Consider the following 22,055-nt stretch of genomic DNA (forward strand, 5'->3'; position numbering starts at 1 on the left):
ACCTAACTACGCAATTAATTTAATTGTAAAAATTGATGGTAAAGGTAATACAAAACGTTTTATAATGAACAAAACCAACTTTCATGTTCTACAAAAGATTATTTATTAAATCCTTGCTTATTGAATCCATATTTTCTTTTGTCTATATTCGTGCTTTAGATTAATCACCTAACTACGCAATTAATTTAATTGTAAAAATTGATGGTAAAGGTAATACAAAACGTTTTATAATGAACAAAACCAACTTTCATGTTCTACAAAAGATTATTTATTAAATCCTTGCTTATTGAATCCATATTTTCTTTTGTCTATATTCGTGCTTTAGATTAATCACCTAACTACGCAATTAATTTAATTGTAAAAATTGATGGTAAAGGTAATACAAAACGTTTTATAATGAACAAAACCAACTTTCATGTTCTACAAAAGATTATTTATTAAATCCTTGCTTATTGAATCCATATTTTCTTTTGTCTATATTCGTGCTTTAGATTAATCACCTAACTACGCAATTAATTTAATTGTAAAAATTGATGGTAAAGGTAATACAAAACGTTTTATAATGAACAAAACCAACTTTCATGTTCTACAAAAGATTATTTATTAAATCCTTGCTTATTGAATCCATATTTTCTTTTGTCTATATTCGTGCTTTAGATTAATCACCTAACTACGCAATTAATTTAATTGTAAAAATTGATGGTAAAGGTAATACAAAACGTTTTATAATGAACAAAACCAACTTTCATGTTCTACAAAAGATTATTTAAATCCTTGCTTATTGAATCCATATTTTCTTTCGTCTATATTCGTGCTTTAGATTAATCACCTAACTACGCAATTAATTTAATTGTAAAAGATGACATTAAAGGTAATACAAAGCAAAAAACTTTTTATAATGAACACAGCCAAATTCCATGCTCTATCACAGATTATTCATTAAATCCTTATTTTCTTTTACCTATATTCATGTGTTTTAGATTAATCGCATATTTGCGCAATTAATTTAATTGTAAAAATTGGCGGTAAAGATAATACAAATCTACGAAACTTTTTTTTTATAATGAACACAACTATTTTTCATACTCAATCTAAGAACTTAACGCTGTACGTAAAGCTTGATATTTCGCGTTACGTAAACAGCCTTCAATCCACGAAGGTCATTATAATCGCTTCTAAATACTGTCATATATTTCTGATAGTGCGTGTTAGATTGACAAGGAGAGGTGTAATAGATAAATTTGTTCTGGATATTTTTTTTGATAAAAAAAGTTTTAATATCAAAAAAGAAAAAACCTTATTATTTGGTTTCCCATTAAAGACAATGCTGAAGCCATTTTAAACTGTCCTATGAAACTTTGAAAATGTTCTTTTTTCATATTGATTATGTTACGAAAACACTGGGAGTGTTTATTGTTTCGTTAATATTATGTAGTATAATTTACAGATGGTTTCGATCTAGAAATTATCCCCCAGGACCTATTGGTTTACCGTTAATTGGTTACGGATTCTTCCTGGGTAAAAAACCTAACCTAACACTCCAAGATTTAGGTAATAAATATGGCGGCATATTTAGGTAAGTTTATCTCTTATTTATTTAAATAAAGAATACAGATATCTTCGTTTTAAAAGTTCTAATTTTAATCTTTTTTAATATTCAAGAAAAATTTATATTTCTAAAACTGACTTTTTATACACTTTTACAAACGTTTATTATCATGTCTAATTCATTTTAATAAATCTAGAAAGAATGCATTATTTATCTTATATTATATTATTATTTCTTGAAAGAATACAAATGTCCTAGTTTGAAAGTTCTAATACTTGGATTTTTAAATTTACCCTTCAAATTTTTTTCCCCCACTTAAAGCTATTTTTTTTTCATGCTTATTTAAAAAACTGTTAAACCTCATATTTCAGCATATATTTATTAGCATATCCTATTCACATTAAAATAAATGTAGAAAGAATACTACTGTCCTAATTTGAAAGTTCTTATGTGTTTATCTTTTAAAATTTCCTTTTAAAAGTTTTTTTTCCTTCTCAAGGCTATTTTTGTTACATATTTATGAAACTGCTTTTTTATATTATATACCTTTTGATATATATTCATTAAGATATCTAATTCATACAAATAAGTATATAAAAATTGCAGAAAGAATACCATTATCTTAGTTGGAAAGTTCTAACTTTCTTTTCCGTATATTTTTAAATTTTGTATAAGCATATCTAATTCATTTAATTAAATCGAGTAAGAATGAATAATTTATCATTCTAAAAAGAATACAAATATCTCAGTTATAAAGTTCTAATTATCCGATTGGATTTAATTTTTAGCTAGATGCCTGGGGCCATATAGCCCCTTAGCCCCACTTTCATTACGCCAAGGCATTTTAATAACAACGTAAAAGATATTTTAATCTTAAAAAACTAATTTTAAATAACAAGTTTTATGTAAAAATGAAAAGGCTTCTCTACCCTTTCGTTACGCCACTGCATTTTAATAACAACTTACAAAATATATTTTAACTTTCAAAAATAACTTTAAAACAATAACTTTTAATTCAAAATTAAGGAGCTCCCTTCTCTACCCTTTCGTCACGCTACTGCATTGTAGTAACATCCTAAAAAAATATTTTAACTTTAAAAAAAGCTTTAAATAACAATTTGAGTAAAAATTAAAGAGATTCCATCCCTACTCTTTCGGTACGCCACTGAATTCTAATTGCAATTTAAAGAAATATCTTAACTTTAAAAATAACTTTAAATCACAAATTAAATTACAGCTTAAATAAAAGTTAATAGATTCAAGATTTTTAGTAGTAGCCTAATGGACGTCCTTGATTAGGTTGGATAACTCGAGTCGTTGCCCTTTCACCCCTCTGCACGCCACTGCACTGTGGGCCAGAAGACCATGATCTTTGGCCAAAAGTCAACAATTAAATTTTCAACTAAAATATGTGTAGGCAGTTTTAATATAGCCCAAATTAAGTATTCATAATCATTCCAAACATTATAATTTACTTTTTGGACCGACTAGAGTTCAATGATATGTTAAATTTTTATTTTTAAATGTAACTTTTAAATTTTTTTTTCAGAAATATACATAAGAATTTCACCTTACTGTTACATTTTTATCAGAGTAATTAATCTGAAATTATAGTACAATTTTTCAATTTGTTGGATTAGTTAATACTCTTGACAAATTTATAGTTTATATCTTATCATTTGACATTTTACAATGTTTGAATGACAAAAGTACCACGATGTAATTAGCTAAACTTATTTTTGTTGTCTTCTTTGATGTTTCTTCTTTCGAAAAAACCTTCCCCATTTTGCCCGTATTGCAAAGGTGAACTAAATATACCAAAAATCAAAAAGTAGGTTTTTTTCTTCATGTTTTCGCGTTATTTTGTAATATTACTTCGGAAATATAATTTTCTTTTCAATTTTAATATAAAATTACGAAAATTATTATATTTTCATTGCTATATTTAATTATTTAAACGTACTATATTATTTTTTTAATTTTTGCTCGCCATATTTCAGCCGCCATTTTGTTTTTTTGGGTATTTTTAGTGTATTTCAAAATTTTAACTATGAATTCAATTTACCAGCACATAAAAACCCCTAAATAAAAAATCCCAAATTTTGAAACAAATTTTATCGAAATACTAATTTTGGCCACGAAACCTTGGATGCTGGCCCACTGTGCACTGCTGTGTGTAAAAACTTTTAATTTTCTAATGAATAAATAATGTATAGATCGGCTGTTCTTGATTTATTCCGGCCATGGAAACCTAAATGATTAACCAATAAAAGACTTTATTGTAAAAATACTTAATAAGGGGACTGAAATTTATCTTTAATTATAATCTTAAATTAGGTTTCAGGTCCGAGAGTTAAATTAACAGTCCTAGAGCTGCATCTAGTTTAGTTATGAAGTTGTTTTTAGTATATATACATAAGCTAAAAATGAATAAAATTAGCAGAATTGTGGCTTTCTTTGAAATTAAAACTAAAAAGAAGTACTATTAAAGTTGAAAATGTTTATTAGGGAAACATATTAATTTATTAGTAAATGTAGTTATTTTATTTTGATATGAAAAGTGCGATAGGAAATAATAGTGCAATGTTTTATACAAACATGTTCTTTTTATAACTTTTTGGTTATATTGTTTATAGAAAAATTATATATTTTTAAAAACAAAACTGCCAATACTTTTTTATTGGCATATTACCATAAATAATTTCAAAAAGGCAACCAAAATATTAATTAAATAATGGATAATTGATTGGATCTAAATATAAGTACAGGTGTCAAAAATCAATACTGGTTAAAATAAAAACTTAATTCTTGGAACCATTTTAACTGTTCCACGGTACCCTAAGGTTCAGTGGAACACCATTTGGGAACCTTCGGTTTAGCTAAAAAGAATTGAATTTTTTATGGGGCCCTGATAACTGTTTTGTTCTAGACTGTTAAAGTCATCGTTTTGTTCTAGACTGTTAAAGTCATCTAATATTTATTCTAGCTTCTATACTGGCCCGCAACTAATTGTATGTGTTACAGAATATCACATGATTAAGGATATTTTGAATCTGCCAAACACTTTATCAAGGACCCCTCATTCATTTGATTTCCTGGTTGGAAAAGGAGGTAATTAATTTTACTTTTAATGCTTCGACGCAGATGGGACACTGGTGTCCATTTTATTTATGTTTTTTCTTTCGCTTTAATCAGAAGTAATTTAAGTTGCACTCTATATAATGATACTAAAATTAGAATCACTCCATATAGTTAAGCCTGTAATCAAATTACAGAAAAATTCGTTACTTTTTGCTTTTTAAGAAAATTTTATATATTTGCAAGATGTGTGGTAGATGTAGCAAGATTATAGCTTTTTAATTTTCATTGGAAATAAGTTTAGAGGTGTTTCAATCTTTTGTCGCAGATGAGACACCGGTGTCCCTTTCATATATATTTTTTCCATATATTTTTTCCTGGCGTTCATTACAATTAAAAGTGAATTTTGGTATTTTTTTATTATAAAAAAACAATCTAATAGTTAAAAAAATATTTTAGATTATTGAGATTACATTTGAACTAAAATATAAAATCCAAAAAAAGTAGTTAATTTTTTTTCCATTCATTTTCTAAAATTTATCAACGATTGATTTTGAAAATGAAAGAAATTGGAAATAAGTTTAGAGGTGTTTTAATCCCTTGTTGCAGACACAGGTGTCCCTTTCATATATATTTTTTCCATATATTTTTTCCTGGCGTTCATTACAATTAAAAATGAATTTTAGTATTTTTTTTATTATAAAAAAACAATCTAATAGTTATTGAAAAAATCTGTTAGATTATTGGGATTATATTTGAACTAAAATATAAAATCCAAAAAAAAAAAAATAGTTTTTTTTTTTTTCATTCATTTTCTAAAATTTATCAACGATTGATTTTGAAAATGAAAGAAATTTCAACGAGGAATAACTATTTCTTTTAAGTCTAAACAACTGCAAATTTGAAAAATTATTGTTTAAAAGTGAGCCATTTTGGGAAAATTTTACCTTTAGCGCAAAAAAAGATGTCTCATGTTGTATTTCGTCTCATGTTACATTTCATAACTGTAAATTAATCAAATACTAAATATAATATTTTTCACTTATTTTGATCTAAATTAATACAAAATAATTATATGTCTAATAAAAATTCTGCGTCAAAAGGGTTAATAATTGATCAAACGGTTGCTCCTCTTGCTACTTCGTCCGGACATAATTTGACTATAGTCGGGGCAAAGCTAACCTTTAACCATTACCATGACTACGATAGCCTGTTTATATCAATTTCTGGTCAAATTACACTTTTTGTGTTATTTGTTTACTAATGCAAGCTGGTGTCTATTAATCTGAAGCTGGAATGCTCTGCGGACCGAACCCATGTCTTTCGCAATGAAAGCTGAGTGCTTTTAACCACTGAGTTATTACGTTTGACAATCCCTTAAAGGCAATAAACTCTACTTGTGTTCGGAGACGATTGAAACTTGTATTGTCGTCAGTTAGACAGGGGTCGGAATTATGATTGACAATAAATTTCCTGGTGTCGGTAATTTACCGATAAATTACTGCTTTGTGCAATCAGGAAATGATTGAAATTTATATAGCCATTCGATCGGGCCCTGAGGTCTAGTCTAAATATAAGAATTCTAGGTCAAAATTGTGATTCACGATAAATCATCTTTGCCATACGTAATGTGACTATACATTCTGACAGAGTAACGGTCAGGAAAGGACTGAAATATGTCTTGTCGCCGGACATGGAATTTCACTCAATTTTAACCACTTAGTCGTAAAATTATCGAAATTTCTTTTTGACAGTAAATTTAATTTTACGATAAAAATTCTGATTATATTGGTTTGAAAATGTTTGAAACTTGGTCTACAAACGCATAGCTTCTTACCAAAGATTTAAGTGCTTTAGCTTAATGCTCTCTAACCTTTTTATCACCGAGGACCGATCAACTTTTGATAATTTTACCGCTGCCCGATTGTTTGCATTTTAGATTGTTTTGATCGGACAATTTTAATTTAATTTTATTTAAACATGGTTCCAAAATAAAATACAATTACATGCGCGGTATTGGTAAGGGGTTGGATATCGTCTCTCGGCATTCGATCAACCTCTCATTCATGGAAAGTCGTACGAACTAGAGAAAAATACACCTCAGTAAATAAAATAGAAATAATCTCAGACAAGAAAGCGACTCAGACAAGAAAGCGAGTTCGTATGTAAACGAACCAGTAATAAGAATAAAAGAAATTCATTTAGTTTATAAAAACTATAAGATTAATATATATTTTTAGGATTAGGTTCATTAAATGGAGAGGAGTGGAAAGAGCAGCGTCGATTCACTATGCACACTATGAGGAATTTGGGACTTGGAAAAGGACTTTGGGAAACAATGATACAGGTGAAATAGAGTCAAAATTCTAATTATTTTGTGTTTGATAAACAAATGAAGGAATTAATAAGTAGTTTCTATTTAATTCTTACTATTAAGTTACTGTAAAAATAAGATCTTGTAATTTATTTCTAACCAACAACTCTTAAATGACCGACGATTTTAAAAATCAATTAAAGACAAACGGATGAAGATTTGGAACGGATTCGGTTGCGACACCAGATGGCGCTATTGACTAAAAACTAAGAAGTAATCATAGATATAAAGGCCCTGTATTATACCCCTATATTACCCCTATATTAGTCCCTGGAAGTAATATACTATTCTACTCCATTTCAGACACAGCTTTCTAAATGAAATCTATGTACAAGGGTTTGTTAATTGCATCTTCAGGCTACGCCACATTGTTGCTGCAATTATATATATATTTTTAGCATTAAGTTTTTAGTATTTTTAATAATTATTCTATATTATGTATATATATATTATGTATTTTTTATATTATGTATATGTATATATATATATGCTATTGACGAACTTTACACTTTTGAAGTTTGATGAGAATAAATTATCTTTTTTCTAAGCAGAATTCAGGCAGAGAACATTACAATTCAATTTTCAGCTCCTATAATTTTTATTTAACGATTTTTTTTTAATCCTTTGTGATTTTTTGACACATTGAGCATTTCTCCGTACTTCATTAAATATGTTATTAATAACACTTTTGAAAATTGCACCCTTATTCTTAACTTGCAAAACAGTTCGTAGTACGTCCAAAAAGCTTTTGAGACTTTGTTGGTAAAATAAAATGGACAAATAATTTGTTATTTTTTATTCAAATCAACCCATTCCAGCTTTGACTTATACACTTTTGTTGCGAACATCAGATTTATTTATATATCTACTTATGTATTTTCATTAATCAAAATCCTGATTTTGGGACAATCTGGCATCTTAGATTCACAAATTACCACTCTGAAAAGCATAATTCAGTTTTATTTATTTGTTTGTTTTATTTATTGTTTTCACTTATTAAAATGGAATTTTGACCCCATGTCAAACATCTTGAATTAACATAACTCATGAATTAATTATTAAAAATTAATCCATGAATTAATTTTTAAATTAATTCATGAATTAACTGTGTTAAGCATGATTCAGGCAACGAAGTTTAATCTTCAACTTATGTCCTTATACTTTTCACAAATCTAGGGGGTTCGCGAAATATTACTTATGAATTAAAGTTAAGAATAAGGTTCCAATTTTTCTTAAAAGTTTTTTTTAAAACTAGTTATTTAAATGTTATAACACCAAAATTGATGCCATGCTGTTATGATCATCAATTCAGAACAGACATCATCAATTAATAACAGATTACAACCAATAGGAACACGAATCGTCAAATAGGAATGATGGGAACGACAATTGATTGATTTATTCCACTCAAATCATGTAGTTCAGCCTCTGGCTTGGACTATAGAGCTATAAGGAATCAAAACTCATGCATTAAAAATCTCGATTGTTTTATCATGAGCAATTTTTTTTTTTTTTTTACAAGCAAGTAATTTTTAAAAATCCATTTGTTTTATCAAGAGTCTCAAAGTAATTTTTTTAAATCCAGTTGTTTGATTTAGAGAGTTTAAAGTTTTAAAAGAAGTGTTGTTTTATTTCTTTTAATTAAATTATGATAATTGTTACTTCATATGTACAATACAATCAATCTAATTAGAGATGTTATATAATAGTCATTTTAATAGTTCTTTCTAAAATATTATTCCTTTCATTTTTAATACATATTTTCATTTAGAATATATATTTGGAACATATTAAAAAAAGTTAAATAATTTTTTTCCCATTTTTCTCTTAGGAAGATGCAAATAAACTTGTAAATAAATTGAAAGATAAAAATGGGAAACCATTTTTCTTTGAGCCATTATTATCAAGATCTCAAATCACCAACAGTTTATCTCTACTTTTCGGTAGACATTTGGATGAAGAAACTGAAAAAGAAGAAATCGAAGTAAAATTGCCTCTTTATAAATATAGATGTAGAGAAATGATTTGGTCAAAAAATACTGGGCTGTGAGTTAAAGTAAAAATTGTCATTTAAATATTATATAGAATGAAAACGTTTTCCATTTAATTTCAGTTAAACATAACGTGCTTTTTTTTTACGATTTTGTAATGAAATATAGAAATAATTTATGATACTATACTGAAATATCTTAAGGAACCAGATTTACATTCTGATTTTTAGACCAAAAGCAATTCACTGTATCTCCCCATAATTCTCTGTTAAACAGTAATTTTCTGTTTAAAAGTTCAACTTTTTTAATAAAGAGAGTTACGTTGCAAGTCTTATTTTAAGAAAAAAAGAAAAAGAACTACAACCTACAGAATCTGAAATGATGTAGTTGATGGGAAAATGTGTTATTGATTGTTGTAAAAATAAAGTTATACAATACGTATGTACTATCTCATGACGGAAAAATACGTACTTTTTTGGAAAAAAATTCAACTAATCACAGGGTTTTAAAAAATTTATTTCTGAGGAAGATGCTTTCAATCAAAGCATAAAATAATACAATCATCAATATGATTAAGACAATTGAATTGCAATCTATATATGATTAAAAATTAATTGTAATATTCCAAACAGTAAAATAATATTCCAAACATACATGATTTATGTTTTCTTTTTTTTTTTATTATTATCTGTCAGATTAAAAACTACACGAACACCAGGGCCGGATTTAAGCTTGGCGGGGCCCCAAGCTACTGAAAAAGATGGGGCCCTTATACTATAGTAAGTTCAATTCTATTTATATACACATGAGGAAAACTGTCATTCTTTTTATTGTTGAGTATTAACATTAAATTACTAAAAACATTCGTTTACGTTACATTTTGCTTTGTTGCTCAAAATCTATAGACTTAGAAACATGAAATTATGAAGGAGTGTAGAAAATACGCAAGGAGTTAAAAAGAAATACAAGAAAATACAATTTGATTATTAGTTTTATTCTTTTTATGACCGCCATTGAAAAACTGACTCAATTTTGAGTTTACAACTACTCATGTTTAACTACGTAACCTTGTGATTTTGAACTCAATGCAGAAGACAAGGGAACTCCTGGATCAGTACCCAGAGGTATTGATTTGTTAAGAACTTACTGGACTTTGTGACCCAGACAGATTTAACATGCACCAGTCACCATTTTAAACATGGGTATTCTTCGGCCGGCTGGATTCGAACTCCCATTCTCACGAGTACATACCCTACTAACCAAGCTATTGCGGCCAAATTATTAGTTTATTTCATAACAGTCATTGAACAGCCCACCCAATTTCGAGTTTCGACTACTAATGTTCAATTCCGTAACCGTGTAATTTTGAACCCAATCGAGCAAACAAACTCCAGGATCAAGTATTTGATGAAATTTTTGCCTTCGTGGAGGACGTTTTGATGGAACCAATCAGCATTTGAGTTACATGGAGAGGAAAGCCTCCCACTGTTAGTCTGACAGCAAGGGGACTCTAACCCATGATCCGTCTACCACTGAGGATATTTTAGGTCAGCACTGTGGTCGGTGCAAGTCGGGTGTAGAATTCATATCGACCAGCAGCCATCACCATCATAGACCAGCGAACTCGGTTCACCTCATCCGGAGGCGAATGCTGTATCCCTTGAGTCTATCTTCACTGAGAAATAACTCTGCGGGAGGTATCAATTTTCCAATTTTATTGATTTGCTTAAATTTACTCATCTTCAAAATGTAAATGGCAATCGTAATTCTTGTGTAGAAAAATGGAAATAAACCGTTTTTCCTCTTATCTGTGCACTGATTAATGAGAAGCAACTACGAAGGTTAGTGAGCAAAGTGAACAAGGGGCGGAGCCTTCTAGTTTTTTTAATAATTGTTAAATTATTAGTTTTTAACATGAATACTTTAAAAACTAAGAAAAAAAAATTTCAGTGTAAAGAAATAAAAATAAAAAACTGCCATCAGCTGGAATAGAACCCACGATCTCACAGTTTCGTGTTAAATTTCATAATCTTCAGCTCCAAATATACACACCTGCCATGTAAAGTTTTATTATTATTATTTTTTTAAATTTAATAAATTAAGTCATTTGGATACTTGGGCTGAGGGTAAAAGGTGTTAAGAAAATCAATTAATTAAGAAATTAGTGCTAAGGGTAAAGGTTAAGAGTAGACTCAGCCACAAGAGCCGACTCAGCTACAAGACTATTTAAATATCTTCAAAAAGATGCAAGAACATCTTCACAATAAGGAACTAGTAAAGATGCTCCGATCCCTTCTCGCTGATGTCAAAGCCTAATCCTGCCATATGGATTTCGCTATATTGATGATTACAGCTTTGCTGTGATCCTGAATTTTTATTTTTAATTAGAGATTCACATCACTTAATAGCCATGATCAACTTATCATCATCGATGAATCAGTTAATGACGCTTCGCTGCAGTGTACTAAGATAGACTCTATAGTTTATGTTCTAATGTTCAATATGATGACAATTGCTAGAATTTTGAAATTTTACATATTTTTTACTTATTTATCTTGCGAAAATTTTTTCCTTCTCTTTTTTTTCTTCATTTGTACGATTTCATAAGTAATTACATTTTCTTGCAAACTCTGTACTCATTGCCTTATTAAAACTTTAATATTTTGAGAAAGGCTCTAAACTAGATCAGTAACTCTCTGTGAAAGAACGTGGCTTAAAAAATAATTTTTATATTTTTTTATATTATATTTTAGACAGTTTAGAGGGCACTATGAGAGCCTTTTTTGGCCCACGGGCCATAGGCTGTGCATCCCCGCTATATATACTGACATGACATGATTCGTTAATTTTGTTCTAGATAGGGTAAACCAACCAGTGAAGGAACACTACCCAGTGAAGGAACATTTCATATATATTGATTAAAAATAAGAATTTGATAGTTTTTCTTTAGATTGATTGGTAACAATAGCTTACTGCCAAACAATAGGAAATCATCTAACAATGTTTTGGATTACCTGGTCAAATAGACTTCTCTGGAAAAATTTTTAAATTTGTTATTATCTCTGCAACACCTTGTTTCTTTGAAAAAATTATAAGGCGAGTGTTTGTATTTATATGTTTGAAGTGGAATTAATTGCATGTAATAGTTTTATTTTTCTCACTGTGAAAAAGAGAATTCAAAATATAGTTATTGAAGTTACGTTTTATTTTTTTAAGCATCATAGCATAATAAAGTACTGAGATAAGGGGGTGTTTATTCACTGGATTACCAAACGATGAAAAACCAGTGAAGGAACAAGTGTTCCTTTACTGGTTTTTTTTTCTAAGTTAATGAAAATGAAAGAAAAACTTTAATTTTCTTGTACCTTTAGTGATGTTCCGCATCAAAAGTATGCTAAAAATGCGAAAAACAGCTTCTAACCAGTGAGGGAACGGGCATGTTCCTTTACTGGGCATAGATTTCCCAGTGAATGAACAGTATGTGTTAATATGTTGACACTTTAATTTTTAATTCATGATTACAAAAAAAAGTTAACATTTTCCAAGCATTTATATGTTATAATTTCAAGAATAGACTTTCTTTTAAATATTTGTATGGCTTATAAATTCATAAAGAGCATTAAAAAATAACCAAAATTAAGTGTTCCTTTACTGGGTGTTCATTCGCTGGTAAGAGCTGTTCCTTCACTTGGTCTTCTTACTACTTGTTATTTGAACCTCCAAAACTTTAAAACAATATTATGTAAGTTCTCTACAATTTTTTTTACATAATTTGCAATTAGTAACAAATATGTTGACACTGTCATGTAACTAAAATTACGAATTTTGAAATTAATAGGATTTTTTAAAAGGCAAGCGAAGCTTAAGTGTTCCTTCACTGGTTAGTTTACCCTACTTATAAGAAGTCGTAACTAATATGATGTATTTCATAGATGATGTATTTCATAGATTAATAATAAATGATGTATTTCATAGACAATGTGTAAAGTTGGCAAAGAAATGATGAAACACATGGTATCAGTCAATCTAAACATTTTGTTTCCTGGGGCGTTCAAAGTTCTTGAAACTTTGAACATAAAAGGCATGAAAGATTTCATGGTGATTCTCAAGAAACTTGAAAAGTTTATTGGGTAAGTAAACCTATTGATTTCAATTACATATTTTTTTAAAAAAACTTTTTATTCTGACATTCTTACCAGTTAACTGCTATGCCTGAATAGCGTTCGAATGCCGCGAAAGGGAACTTTGATTTGTCCGTACACTTCCACGCTTTGAATCCCGGCATGTTTTTTTAAGGAAAAGTTAGATTTTGAATCAAACTTTTATTTTCCATTTAAAGCTAGATTTTGGAACCCACCAGTCTCTTGATTAAAAAGTTAGTGTTTTTGCTTCAAATAACTTAAACAATATTGAGACGCCTAAAGTGTATACGTATTTGTACAACTTTACTCATGCTAGGTATTCTAAATTAGCCACCTTTTCAAAAATAAAAATAATTTCCCCCCCCTTTTTTTTACTTAGTATTTTTGTCTATCCTGATTGCGGAACCCTGTTTCGAACCTCCTATAACTACAGAACCATAAGTGATAAGATTCTGAATTTTGGACGTTGTGATTTCCTCTCGCATGTGTCTCGTAGTTACTCAGTCAGTCAGTGATGTTTAAATTTTAAGGAGAGTAAGTTTGATGGAGTTATAGATGAAAATGTAATTAAATAAATTGTTTTTTCTTTGTAATGCAATTCTAGTCTGATCTTATTAGAATACGTTACAGCGTCAACTATACGGAGCAATTTTAGCCCCGATCCTAAAATTAGTTCTAAAATTTTAATTTGTCTGTTCAGGAGAAATATTTGAAAAATGAATTTTTTTTTTTTGCATTGGTTTAACATTAGATATTGTTATAAATAAAACTTTAACTCCACAAAGGTGGCTTATTTGCTAGACGTCCTGAACGCTGCATTAGGGAGACGTCTTGCGACACGACAGTATCCTCCTGGTAANATAAATTTTTTCAGTAATAATGAACACATTAATTAACAAAAGATTATTAATTATTTTAAAAATACGCAACTAGCTAAATTTTTTCAATTATTTTGAAAATATTAAAAGAATGAATGAAGAATGATTTTTTTTTCATCACATCATTTGATCAATAATAATCTTAAACTTTTTTTTTTTTTTTTTTTTNTTTTTTTTTTTTTTTTTTTTGCCAGACAGTTGAATTCACAGGTCTGAAACGATAGTTCTAAATTTTAGAATCTGGTCTAATTCTAAATTTAATTTTAGTTCATGCTTAAACTGAAAATCAATGAGATAAAATGTGGTTTCCATTAAAATTAAAACGAGAAGAAAAGAAATTGAACTTTGGAAATACTTATCCTAGAAACATACTTCTTCACTGTTAAATTTGATTATTTTTATTGGATGAAAAACAGTACTAAATTTTTTTATAAATGTATCTATCCTTTTCATGCTTCATTTATTCTATTGTTATTAGAAAAAAAGTTGTTTTGAAATTTCTTTCTTTAAGCATTTCAATAAAATAATTTCCTTAAAATAACTGAAATATTACACTGGTGTGCAAAGCTTAAGCAACAAGTGGTTTTTCACCCACAGCTCCCCAACAAAGTATAAGATAGCCATGAAANCGCCATTATTCTTTTACCATCGTTTAAGTACAAAATAATGTACATCATATTCAAATTTCATGTCAATCGGATGATTTCTCGTAGAGTTATGACAAAAAACGCACTTGTTGCTTAAGTTTTGCACACCAGTGTAAATAAAATAAGAATTAGTACTTGAATATAAGTCTATTTACGGGTTTCGAAAACCATAACTTGTTAAAGAGATGTAACTCTCGGAACCTCTGTGACCCTTCTACAGAACCCTAGGCTTCAACGAAACACCATTTGAGAACCTCTGCTGTAGACAATTCTATTTAATATTTTAAGGCACGTACTTTAATGTTTAATTATTTTTCACAAGCTCAATCCTTAACGTGAACAGTTGAATTGGTGCTACGTAACTGAATCAGTATTACTAAATTTATCTAAAACCAAGCGTTTATCTTGTTTATATTTGTATTTTTAAAATGTGTTTCCATAGAGCTATATTATTTAAAATCAATGATACTTGAAATAAGGAAAATTTAGTTGTGTACTAAAAAGCAAAACCAATTGGTGATAGAAATGTGGCTACAGGTGGCGTTGAGAACTACCCTCTATCTAGGGTAACATTTAACATGCCTTCACCATTACCGCGTGAAGAGTCATAGAAGAAAGAAGTACGTTTGCTTCTGTCCTGATTTTTAGATAGATCAAAAATTTTTAAGTTAATAAACTATATGGGACTGAAAACTACATTGCACATAGTTCTAAAAGAAAGCATTTTGGAAATTTTGAAAAATATTTTTGACTGTTAAATACCGCTGGAAATCGAACCTGAGACCTCAGTGGAAGGCGAACGCTCAAACCCCGGAGCTACCGCGACTCTCTCTTAACATATCCGTATTATGCTCGTTATAAATTTTTATTTGAGTTCCTCAAGCCATTCGCAAGCAGTTGCTCAGATAGCTGAATCCAATACAAACCACCACGACAGTGGCCTACGAGCAGATCATTAGCACAAGCCCCCGATTTGGTCTCGATTGTGAGCACCACCAATTGGTAGACATGCAAAGGAGGCTTGAATTTAATCAAGCACCAAACTCAAATCCACAATGTCCATAATTCGCAGTTGACTTAGTTAAAAACCAAGCCGACAGTAGCAGAGTAGCAACCGCTCTGCGTCAAAGGGACTAGAAAGTTCTGACTAGAAAGTTTTCGAACTCAAAATATGTTACAAAATGTACTGAAGTAAGAAAACAAACAAAGGATTACAAAAAAGTTGTCTGAAATCCTTTTTATAAAAACTTAAAATAGTAAATATTAAAGTGTTAAGAAGAAAGGTGGATGATTATAAGTATTTAAACAGCGCGTTTTATAACAGGATTTTATATAAGTTAATGCAAAACCAAACATTTGTTGAAAAATTTCTCGTTAAAAAGGGGATCTCGTTAAAGCAAGGTTTGTATTAAACGAGTTTGATCGTATATTTTAAAAAAATTATTAATAAGCGCATTCTATTTTCATCAAATTTTTCCTCCAATTGAAATAAAAATATTTAATTTTAATTTTCAGAAAAGAGGTGGAAAACCGAATGCGTTCGAAAAATGAAGTTACAAGGGATGATTTTATTGGTTGTTACTTAAACGAACTAGATAAAAAAAAAGATGATACCAACAGTTCATTTACAGGTATTTTTTTCTATTTCTGACTCCAAATTTTCATTTTTGACTGCCATACTTATGTTTTCAAACAGAATATCAGAAAATGGTCGAAATTTTGGATGTTATTTATTTAAAATCATCGAAACATATTGAATTATTGCTGAAGGAAGGTTAACATCAAAGCCTGATAACATCAAAATCAGTTTGATTGCCAGACGATATTTGAATATCTTTTTAATCACAGCCTTCCACTTTCACTATGTTTCATCTCACAATCAAACAGGTTTTGATGGCTTAAATTGTCTAGAAATCCTAGTATTACGGAAAAAGAGTGGAAAGGAAATTAAAAATTTCTTATTTTTTGGGCAAAACAAAACAGGAAAAAAAAAACGACTGAGAAATTACTAAAAGAAAGTTTAACTAAACTCAGTGGCGTGACAGTAAATAGAGGGCCAAGGAATACTGTGCCCATCCGTAATCCCCGAGAAGATAGAAAAAGGGCCGTAACCTCCCTTTCTCGGAGGTTCCGGCCGACTTCCGACTGTGTGGTCAGTCGAACGAGGAACCCCAAGTGTTTAGTTCCCAAGCATGCTTGGTACTCAAGTTTAGAATTGAATAAATCTATAAGAACTTATCGTATATTCTCATTATGGAAGATGTTTTTGCAAATTTTGGATGTAAGTTCTTGAATTTTTGGAAACTCTTTGAAATCTAAAACGAACATTTTAACAGGGCTCTTTTCTTTCTGCACACAGAACTAAAACCACTCGCGAATGATGCCAACTATATTTTCCTATTTTTAATAAGCGCTATACCTAGACCAATGGATTTTCCTCTTAGTCTATTTTAGAGAACAGGATTTGTGCTAAACGTTATAGAACTATAGCATCCATAAAAATTTCCGATTCCCCGTAACAGATCAGTGCATTAAAACAAAAGGCTTATATCATATCCAATTTCCGAAACGGGTTAGTTCATACCTTAAAACAAAAAAAATTTTTAAAAAAAGTCTCAGCAAAGAAACAACGAACTTAAGACGCTCTAAAATTACCTGCTTCTTTTAATTTTTTTTTTGTACTGATTTTCTATTAGTGGTTCTGTTATCTGGATATTTGTAGATATTTGCATGGTTGTCTGTGGTATTTTAATGGCGTATTATATGTGTGTTCATATATTTATTTCTTGCCACCCTGAAAGGATTAAACGCTTCCCTTATCATCTCTTTAAAAAAAAAAATGTAAAAAGTCTTTTCATTTTTTATTCCGTGATTAAAGATAAGAAACTAAAAACAAAGCATAATGTTAGAAAAAAATATAAAAATATTTTTAAAAAAGAGAAAATTTTGAATAATAGTTACCCATTGTTGAATTTTTTTCTCACTTGATAAGACTTTCATTAAAGCTGCTATTTTTAATCCCAAAATTCTTTTCCTTCTTCTGTATTCTTAACTAATATTAAAATTGCCGCCAAGATGATTACGATTAAGTTAATCATAAAAAGAATATAGAAATCAATGCTGTTGAAAATAAAAATGAGCCTGACTCCAAACTCTAAGAAGTTTCAAAATTATCGTCTGCTTTCTTTTATTTGATCTTATTATGCTTTTTTATAAATGCTTATGTTAGCCTATTTCTTATGACTTTTAAAATTCTTCATTTGGGAATATGGTGATGAAGTTGATCTAGTTGATTTTGTCGAAGAGTGAGGGGACGTGAAAAATCTAGAACTATTTTCCCAATGAGTAAAAAAACTCTTTGAGGCACAAGTGAAAAATAATGAGAAATAGAGAACAATTATGTATGCCTCCGAATTATTTATTTATCGACAAAACAAATAGACGAACTCATCAAAAATTTCATTAAAAAAAACAATGGATATCCAACTAATGTAATTAAATTCTATATAAAATCTAGTTAATTGTATGTTATAATTATTAATAAATTTGAAAAAAAAAAATAATAATTGATATTAAAATTTTATAATTGAAATTCAACCTCATTGAATTATCCAGTATTATATTTTTACCTTCCGCACATTCAGTTTCGGATAAGATAACTTCCAAGATAACTTAACAAATCGAACTCGTTATAAAACGATACCTTCATCCTCTTTTTGCGCTTCTATTTTAATATTTTGTAATCTGGCTAACTTGTTACAAAAATATTTTAAATTAATTTTGAAATATTATTTTGAAAGTGGAAGTACATATGAATTCGCTACACGCTTTTATATTACATTTTGTGTTTTATTCTGCATTTTCTTGAATTTTTTATTTTCTATTTTTTGCTTGATATGTTTGATTTAGCATTTTCCCGCTTAATTTTGTTTCAATTTTTTTTTACTCCTCACACTGTTGTATAGATATATTTTGCTTTGTAATAGAATATTAGAAAGCACTCTTTTTGCTGATATAAACATGTGAAATTTTGATGAGATAATATATTTTCTTTATTTTGTTTTTTGACTTTTTATTTTTTCTCTTAATATCTTTCATAAAATATTTCATTTTCAAAATTTTTTTCTTTTTCTTTTCTTTTAAAAATATTTATATATTTTTTCCATGTTTTCTCTATCATTGTTTTTTAACTTATTTTATGAGTTCTTTGTACTTGCTGCTCATGCGCAGTAAATAATACTGACTGCGACTTATATATATGTGTGTGTTTTATATGTATATGAAAGTCTTGTGGCGTAACTACCACTATAAATATTGAATGCCAATTCACTAGTATATAAGACATGCTAACATGATTTTATTTTGAGGTACCTTCTAATAGATGAAGGTTGACGTAGTCGATTTACGATTCCCCTCAGTCTTTTGAAGTAATAATATAAGCCGATATAAGTGTCTGCTTACATGTAAATAATAATAAAATTAAATTCATAAATATTTCCTTTTTCAGTTGAACATCTCATTGGTGACATGTTTATACTATTAATTGCGGGTCATGACTCAACAGTTGCCAGTGTAGGTTGGCTGCTTCTATTAATGGCCAAAAACCAAGAAATCCAGAAAAAAGTATGCGAAGAAATCGACCGGGAAATCGGAAGAGATGGGACGGTTTACTACGAAGACAAACAGAAACTACCGTACACTTTGGCATCGATATTGGAAATGTTACGGTGGGCTTCAATAAGTGGACTTTTCCCAGCCCGATAGTAAGTCATTAATACTTAAAATAGTAAAATATATTTAATTATCAGTGGTATAAAATCTAAAAATTTTCTGGCTAGCAAAAGCATGAATAAAAAACGTATAACCAAGCACGAGACTATTTGAGTTGATTTTTGAAGAGAATAATTTTTGTTTTGAATTTAAGGTTTACACTAACCCGTTTATTTTGTAAGGTTATTAGTAACCTGTTACGGGCAATTCAATTTAACTTGTTTAGTTTATGTGTGGTTGTCAAATAATTGTGTAAATGTAAATGTGTTTTTATAAAAAAGAACTGTTTCTTTAATATAGCTTGATTCGTTACAGCTATATTTAAATTGGTGGCAGCGTCGGGATAAAGTTACCATTTACTTTGAAGCAGTGTTTCCCAAAGTGTGGTACGCGTACCCCCAGGGATACGGGAACAGTTTAGCAGGGGTACGCGTTCTTATGAGAAATATCTTGCAACAAACGAAAATTTCAAAACATTTTATTTAAAAACAAAGCTAGTCATGAAAATTAACGATTGCGTCTTTTTCTATTGGCTATTTTTTGTAGAGTTAACAGTTAATAACTAAAATATGTTAATAAAAATATTTTTAAAAAATGCATTCATTTTTTTATTAGTAGTACACAGTGTTACGAAAAATTTAGAAAGGGTACACTAAAGTCATAAGCTTGGGAAACACTGCTTTAAAGGAATTGTGTTTCAAGTATTATTAACTAACAGAGCCATAACATTGATTATCAGATAACAGAGCTATTTAATCCGTATAATTCTGCAGTAGCTGCATTGCGTAAAATACACGCAAGTGAATTTATGGCATGCCACATGAAAGTACTAAATTGACTGATTAATGATATTGTGTTTTAATAAAGATTTTCAATGAATATTTTAAATCCAGACGATTGTTTTACAGTGTAACGGAAAGTTTTACTTTTCAAAACTATGAAATTCCACAAGGTGCTCAGATTATCTGCAATGGATACGCAATGATGCATGATCCTAAATATTTTGACAACCCAATGGCATATCAACCCGACAGATTCCTTGATAAAGATGGCTCAGTCAGGCTATACAATGTTGATGCATATGGACCATTTTCATTTGGTAAGAATTATTCACTTTAAAGTATTGTTTATCAAGCCAATTTAAGTGTCTATAAAAGTCGTTCAACTTAGAAGTTTCCAATATGAATACCTAGAGACTCGATGGCTTAGGGGACTGAGGTTTCGCATTTCAATGAAAAAACGTTCGCCTCTCTATGGCTCGACCCTGGTTCGAATTTTCAACTGTAGCTGGTTGATATGAATTCTTTTCCCGCCTTTCACTGACCACAATGCTGACTTAAAATATTCTCAGTGGTAGAGGGATCTTGGGTTAGAATCTTTTTGTCTCCTGGCAAACCGTGGGATATTTTCGTGGTACCGCAAACGAGGATAAATTCCACCAAAAAGTGCTCTACGAAGACTTGTATATTGATTTGCTTGATCCAGGAATTCTCTTATCTTCTGGATTGGATCAATTTAGTATTTAAAAAAATCGATATGAAACAGTATCTCACTTGTCCAGATAGCAACGTCAGAGACTCAAATAAGTCGAAAATTGCACTCTTGAGATATTCTAAATATTAAACCCCTTATAACTTCTAAACTAATAATCCTGTCGAGTTGGCACAATATTTCCTAAAAGAGAGAAGGCCTCAGCACGGGTTACCATTAGCAAGAAATTTGATCCTTTAGTAGTCCAAACGTAATCACATCTTTCATATTTCCCCCACTGCGCAGCTTAGTCGTTCGAATTTAGTGACATCTTTCTTATTTTCCTCTACTGCGCAGTTTATATTCGTTAAGTTGAACTACTGAATTGATCCGTACTGATGCCTAGATGTTGCTTGGCAACGGCCTAAGTCATAGTAAAAAAAATTCTAGTTAAAAACTTTTAAAAAAATGGGTGAGTACATATATTTTACTTGCTTACATAAGCTTCCATCTTATCATTTCTATTTAATCAAGATTCTTTTTCATTTGATTCCCTTCGTAAACTCAAGATATTGCGAATTAAAATTCAGTAATTTTTTTCCTTTCATAAAAGCATCTTAGTATTTGAAAGTCATACTGATCAATTTCCCTAAATGAATTAAAACTTCTTACATTCACAAAGACTGGCATGTATTTTGGTAAGAGTTTTCATTAAAATTTCATTTCTGTGAATGAATTGAGTCTTGAAACCAAATATTTTAACTGTTTTATTTTAAACATTTTATATAAATTTATTAAAACATTCGAATTATTGAATTCAACTTGAATGTATAATTTTCAATGTTATTTTTGTTACTGCAGGGAAACGTAATTGTCCTGGAGATGGCATTGCTGTAATGACCGTCTACTTGTATTTCGTGTCCATAATGCAGAAATTTTCCATCCAACCTCCGCCTGGAAAAGTACCTGATCTGGATTATATATTTACAGCTGGTCTCATTCCGAATCCTCAGGAACTGTGCTTTATTGAGAGATGATAGTTGGGATATAAGTTGCATGAAAAAACTAATGATTTAAGATAAATCTTAAATCCTCTTATTTTAATCCGCTGTTAGCACCTTTATTAATAATTGTTTAATAAAAGTACTTCAAAAGC

The 22,055-nt window shown here is 29.5% G+C and overlaps 1 protein-coding gene across 1 annotated transcript; it reads left to right on the plus strand.

Moving 5' to 3' along the window:
• The first annotated feature begins 1,131 nt into the window (after positions 1 to 1,131).
• Positions 1,132 to 22,055, plus strand: LOC107453154 (cytochrome P450 2J4). The gene is made up of 9 exons (XM_043040156.2): positions 1,132 to 1,576; positions 4,536 to 4,660; positions 6,868 to 6,974; positions 8,833 to 8,985; positions 12,968 to 13,122; positions 16,175 to 16,290; positions 19,167 to 19,422; positions 20,338 to 20,528; positions 21,761 to 22,055. Exons 1-9 carry the CDS (start codon positions 1,365 to 1,367, stop codon positions 21,934 to 21,936), a joined length of 1,491 nt encoding a protein of 496 aa, XP_042896090.1. The 5' UTR covers positions 1,132 to 1,364; the 3' UTR covers positions 21,937 to 22,055.

The sequence above is a fragment of the Parasteatoda tepidariorum genome, chromosome 5, assembly GCF_043381705.1.
Source record: "Parasteatoda tepidariorum isolate YZ-2023 chromosome 5, CAS_Ptep_4.0, whole genome shotgun sequence".
Taxonomy (NCBI): domain Eukaryota; kingdom Metazoa; phylum Arthropoda; class Arachnida; order Araneae; family Theridiidae; genus Parasteatoda; species Parasteatoda tepidariorum.